The following is a 6000-nucleotide window of genomic DNA, read 5'->3' as shown; positions in this document are numbered from 1 at the left end:
CCTCCTAAACAAACCAACTCCTTTTTTTTATATTCAGCCAAGTTTGTTTGTTTGTTTGTTTGTTTGTTTGTTTGTTTCTTTCTTTCTTTCTTTCTTTCTTTTTATTGAGGTATCATTGACGTATACTACTACATTTTTTTTCAGGCATACAACATGATGATTCCACGGTTGTATACTTACCACAGTAAGTCTGATTAACATGTCACCAGACTTAGCTACAAAAACTTTTTTCTTGTGATGAGAACTTTTAAGATATACTTGTCTTAGCAACTTTCAAATATGCAATACAGTAATATTAACTATGTAGTAGTCACCGTGCTCTACATTATGTCCCCATGACTAATTTTAACTAGAAGTTGGTACCTTTTGACCACCTTCACCCACCTTCACCCATTTCCTCTACCCCCTACCTCTGCAACCACCAATCTGTCCTATCTAGGAGTCTGGTATATTGTCTTGTTTTTCAAATTCCACATATAATTGAGATCATACCGAATTTGTCTTTCTCTGACTTATTTCACTTAATGCCCTCAAGGTCCATCCATGTTGTCACAAATGGCACAATTTCCTTCTTTTTATGGCTGAATAATATTTCATTGTGTATGTGTTTATATTGCATATATTTTTTATTTTATCCATTCGTCCATTAATGGGCATTTGTTTCCATATATTAGCTATTATATAGCTGAAATGAACATGGGGTGCAAGTATCTTTTTAAGTCAGTGTTTTTGTTTTCTTCAGATAAATATCCAGGAGTAGAATTGCTGGATTATAGGGTAGTCCCATTTTTTTTATTTTTTGAGGAACCTCCATACTGTTTTCCAGAGTGGCGGTACCAGTTTGCGTTCCTACCAACAGTGCACAAGGGTTCCTTTTCCTCCACATCGTTGACAACACTCATTTGTCTTTTTCACAAGTACCATTCTAACAGTTATTAGGTGATAGGTCATTGTGGTTTTATTTGCATTTCCCTGATAATGAGTAATGTTGAACATTTTTTTCATGTACCTGGTGGCTGTTTGTCTTCTTTAGTAAAATATTCAGGTCCTCTGTCCATTTTTTAATTGAATTACTTAGGGTTTTTTTCCTATGGAGTTATTTGAGTTCATTATATGTTAGAATATTAATGCCTTAGCAGAAATATGGTTTGCAAATATTTTCTGCCATTTTTGTAGGCTGCCTTTTTTTTTTTTTTTTTAGTTTCCACAAGTACAAAGTTGAATTTCCTTTTATTTGTCCTAAAATGCTTACTTTCAAACTTGAAGGGACTTCAATTATTCCATGTAGTTTCGATAACATTCTTTTATCTTTTCAGACCAGAGTCAAAATATTCGTACAGTATTCATACTGCAGCACCTTCCACCCACCCTTTGGTCGCTTGAACTGCCCTTCTTTGGTTCTTTTTCCGCTTTCTCAGATCTTTCTTGAAGTGTAGTAAGCAGAACTGTACTGGGTATTCCAGCTGCAGTTTGGTCTATCATTGTCGGAATGGCTTCTGCTACGCTGTGGTCTTCCAGCCGGTCTACTGTTTCTAGGACTGTAAGATCTTCTATTGTTGTAGTCAAAGGACCGGCTTCTTGATCTTCTTCTTTCATAACTTTGGCTTCTAGAACGTCTGTATCTGTCATAATCATCATAGCGTGAAGAACTGTACACATTCCTCCCTTCCTTGGCTTTCATTTGATTTGGAGTCTTTTGATCCCCCTGTGCGAACTGTATTTCAATTTGGCGTCCACAAATCCATTTTCTGTCCAAATTATGTAAAGCATCTTCAGCATCACGGACATCCTCAAATTGAACATAAGCAAATCCTCTTGGATGGCGTGTGTAGAAATCAAGTGGAACATACACATCCACTATAGGACCATAACGACCAAATTCTCGTGGTAAATCTTCAGACCTGGTGTTGTCGGCCACGTTCCTTACGAACAGAGACGTGTTGGGGGGGGGGGCGCAGGTAGCGGGACATGACGGCGACGTGAGTCTCGGCAGGGGCACTCTGTAGGCTGCCTTTTTGTTGATGAGTTTCCTTCGCTCTTCAGAGCTTTTTAGTCTGATGTAGTCTCCAGTTGTTTATTTTTGGTTTTGTTGCCTGTGCTTTTGGTGTCAAATCTGAAAAATCATTGCCAAGACCAATGCCAATGCCAGGAGCTCACCATCTACATTTTCTTCTAGGAGTTTAATCATTTCGGGTCTTACATTCAAGTCTTTATTCCATGTGGAATTAATTTTTGTGCATGATGTAAGACCATGGTCTAGGTTTCATTTTGTCTGTGGCTGTCCAGTTCTCCCTACACAATTTACTGAAGAGACTGTCCTTTCCCCATTGTAGAATCTTGGCTCCTTTGTCTTAAATTGATTGATGTATATGCATGCATTTATTTCTGGGCTCCCTATTCTGTTCCACTGATCTCTGTTTTTATGCCAAAACCATACTGTTTTGTTTACTGTAGCTTTTTTTTTTTTTTAAGATTTTATTTATTTATTCATGAGAGACACAGAGAGGCAGAGACACAGAGGGAGAAGCAGACTCCATGCAGGGAGCCCGACACGGGACTCGATCCAGGACTCCAAGATCATGCCCTGAGGTGAAGGCTTTTGCTTAACCACTGAGCCACCAGGCATCCCTGATTGCTGTAGCTTTGTAATACAGCTTGACATCGGGAGTGTGATGCCTTCAACTTTGTTGTTCTCAAGATTGCTTCAGTTATTCAGTCTTTTGTGGTTCCACATACATTTTAGGATTGTTTTTGTTTTATTTCTGTGAACAGCCAATTTCAAAGGGAAACTTGAGAGTCAAAGAACTTTCTTCACAGCTAAGTTTTATGCCATCAAAAGTATAAAAAATAAATTACTACTTTGTCCAGAGGGGAGTACTCAGCCTCATTACGTGTTGCATACCAGCATTAGAAATCAAGGTTTGGGGATCCCTGGGTGGCGCAGCGGTTTGGCGCCTGCCTTTGGCCCAGGGCGCGATCCTGGAGACCCGGGATCGAATCCCACGTCGGGCTCCCGGTGCATGGAGCCTGCTTCTCCCTCTGCCTGTGTCTCTGCCTCTCTCTCTCTCTGTATGACTATCATAAATAAATAAAAATAAATAAATAAATAAATAAATAAATAAATAAATAAATAAAAAGAAATCAAGGTTTGATGTTTATTCATTCAAAAAATACTTATTGATCCTCTCTTACCGGTCACCAGGTATTAGTGCCGACAAGAAAGACCATGTTACTGCCTCCATAAAGTGTACAGTCCAGTAGGGGTACATAGAAGTCACCTGGTAATGACAGTCCAGTGTGATCAAGCTCCTCCGGGGGAGGATGGGGTGCTCTGGGAGTACCTCAGAAAGGCTTCCCAGAAGTGTTGGGACTTAGGCTGATACCTGGGTAGGAGTGAGCCAAGGGGAGCGGGAGCCAGGAAGGGCTCTAAGTGGGGGGGCTCTACTTGAGATTGCCCACAGATGAAAGAACATGGCACTTCTGAGGAAGTGAAACCTGACCGTGGCTGGAGCATGTGGATAAACTGCCGGGGTGTAGGCGGGTACCCCGAGGCTTTCCTCAAGCCCAGGCCTTGGACGCACCACACAGGGAGCGTTAGTTACCACAAGAGCAAATCTAGTTTTGTGGGGCCAGAGTGTACGGAATCCTGGGGCCCTCTTTAAGAAATCCCCGATTTGTATTTATGACTAGAAGAGTCACGTTCAGAACCTTGGAAGAGGCCTGGGCCAGGACACCCCAAGTTTCATTAGCTTCCTGACAGCATCTGCCCCGAGCCCCGAGCCCCGCAGGGCGCCAGCTGCCGGAGGCCGAGCAGATTGGCCACTAGACGCCGGGTCGGAGGGGCGCGGCGGCCGGGAGCGCTGGCCCGAGCCACCTCAGCCCCTGTGGACGCGACAGCGGCCCTGGGGGCTGCGGGCGGTGGGAGAGAGGAGGCGGCCAAGAGCGCCGCGTCGGTGTGGACACGGCCGGGGCCCAGTCCCTAGGGCCCGAAGTGCCACTTCCACTTAGCCCCCAAGGGAAAGCCTTGGGTTCCCCACTTGGCCTCCCTGCTCTTCCCACGCGAGGGGAGCGGGCGTCTCCCCTCTGGCGGCGCACACGGCCCTGTGCCCTGGCCCGGGCCCCCAGTCTCCGCGGGGAGGACAGACCGGGGCGCGGAGGCCCAGCCGGGGTCAGGCGTCGCATGACACGTGGGCGGCCTCGGCCAAGCCCGCGGGAATCGCCCCTACTCAGGCGCGTCCTTCCTGGCCCAGGGCCCTTGACACGCCCGTCCCTTGAGCCTTAGAAGCATTTCGAAAAGCAGGACGTGGAGTGGCGGTGGCGGTGGCGGGGGCAAGAGGCCTGGGACCGGCCATCATTGCTGGCTGCTAGGGCGGCCCTGGACATGGCATGTGCCCCCCGGGAGGCAGGCGGGCGCTTCACCCCAGTGTTCTCATCTGGAGCGAGGAGCTGAGTTGCTCGGTGGTTTCTGACCTTCCCTTTCAAGCACGGTCTCCCGCGTTACTTCGACACCTGAGACACCCAGAGCCCACGCAGGATCGGGTCCGACCCCGGCTCAGCGGCGCCGGGGCTTTGGCCCCGACACCACATTTGGGCTGTGACTTGGGTCTGTCATTAGTGTCCTCCATCGGCAGGTTAGAGACAGTGGGTATTCCTCAATGGCTTTATCATCATGGTTTTTAGTAACGTTTATAAAAGGCATCTTAAGGGTCCTCTAGTGGCCTGGACATCAAACCACGGAGGCCCGGGGCTCCCACGGGAGACCTCGGAAGGGACTCGGGTGTGTGAGGATCACCCCCACGTTAACAAATTAGGACAGCGAGAGGAGCGGATTGCACAGCAGGTAAGACTTGTTGGCCCCAGCGATGCGGGAGGGGGTTGAAAGCTCTGGGTCCACCATTAGGTTTTCTGGTGTCTCGTAGCCATCGAGCTGGAAGGAACCACAGAGGGACTAAGAACATTCCAGAGAAACTTCTGACAGAGCCACCAAGGGTCTGCTTAAATACCTTCCGTGAACCTCAGAGGTAACCTCTGGACATTGCACAGCTGTTTCCCCAGGGGGCTGGGCCCTCAAGTAAAGCAACCTTTGCAACCGACACTGTCTCCGGTATTGACCTTTCAGAGGCGAGCGGAGAGCCGGAGTTTCAGTGACAATATTGCAGAGACCAGTAAGTAGTGCATTTGTTGTTATTGCTGAGTAGCAATAGACGTGTTAGAACACGGTTTTCACTTCCCAGGGGTGAACACAGGCTATTTCCTGTTTCTGGAGATTATGAATGAAACTGCTGGAATCATCTGTATACGGGTCTTTATATGGAAAAAAAAGCTTCCGTGGAGTACTCAGCAGGACTGACGTGTTCCCCAGGGAGCTTCGGGTGACTCCCTCCTAGCCCCGTCTCCTGGAACAGAGCACACCGAGCCTTTCCAGTGCCCCTAAGAGCTTTAGACCCAGTTCTTTCGGGGCTGCTGTCACCTGTCAATTTAAAACAAAATGTTTCTTGGCAGAATCAAATTCAACGTAACACCTCCTCTGGCTCCTTGCTCTGGTGGAGCAGCCTGCGCACCGGGGGTCCTCCCTTCCGGGAGACGCTGTGCCAGCCCCGGCGCTTGCGGCCACAGACGGCCCCAGTGGCCCCGGACGGCCCCAACAGCCCCAGGTGGCCCCAGACGGCCCCAGACGGCCCCAGACGGCCCCAGACGGCGTGGGGATTGTGCTGACGCCGGGCGGGGAGAGACCAAGCTCTGTGGTCTCCTTTCCCTCTTCCTCCTGCCCTCTGTGCAGTTTCCGCCCCCCGCGACGGCAGCTGGAGCCCCCTGTCCCTCCCCAGGCCAGAGAGACGCCGGGGGCGTTAGGAATGGAAGTCTGGGGGATCCCTGGGTGGCGCAGCGGTTTGGCGCCTGCCTTTGGCCCAGGGCACGATCCTGGAGACCTGGGATCGAGTCCCACGTCGGGCTCCCTGCGAGGAGCCTGCTTCTCCCTCTGCCTGTGTCTCTGCCTCTCTC

General features: G+C 49.0%; 1 protein-coding gene across 1 annotated transcript; it reads right to left on the bottom strand.

The window, feature by feature from the left end:
• Nucleotides 1-1211: 1211 nt before the first annotated feature.
• Nucleotides 1212-1970, bottom strand: LOC490173 (serine/arginine-rich splicing factor 10-like). Its single transcript, XM_038538913.1, is given in 2 exon segments — nucleotides 1212-1951; nucleotides 1953-1970. Coding segments are annotated over 2 exon segments (555 nt in total). The 3' UTR covers nucleotides 1212-1414.
• Between the last annotated feature and the right edge of the window lie 4030 nt (nucleotides 1971-6000).

Source organism: Canis lupus, chromosome 6 (assembly GCF_011100685.1).
Source record: "Canis lupus familiaris isolate Mischka breed German Shepherd chromosome 6, alternate assembly UU_Cfam_GSD_1.0, whole genome shotgun sequence".
NCBI classification, from domain to species: Eukaryota; Metazoa; Chordata; class Mammalia; order Carnivora; family Canidae; genus Canis; species Canis lupus.
Note: the sequence above shows the minus strand (reverse complement) of the source record. Positions and strands in the feature narration are given on the sequence as shown.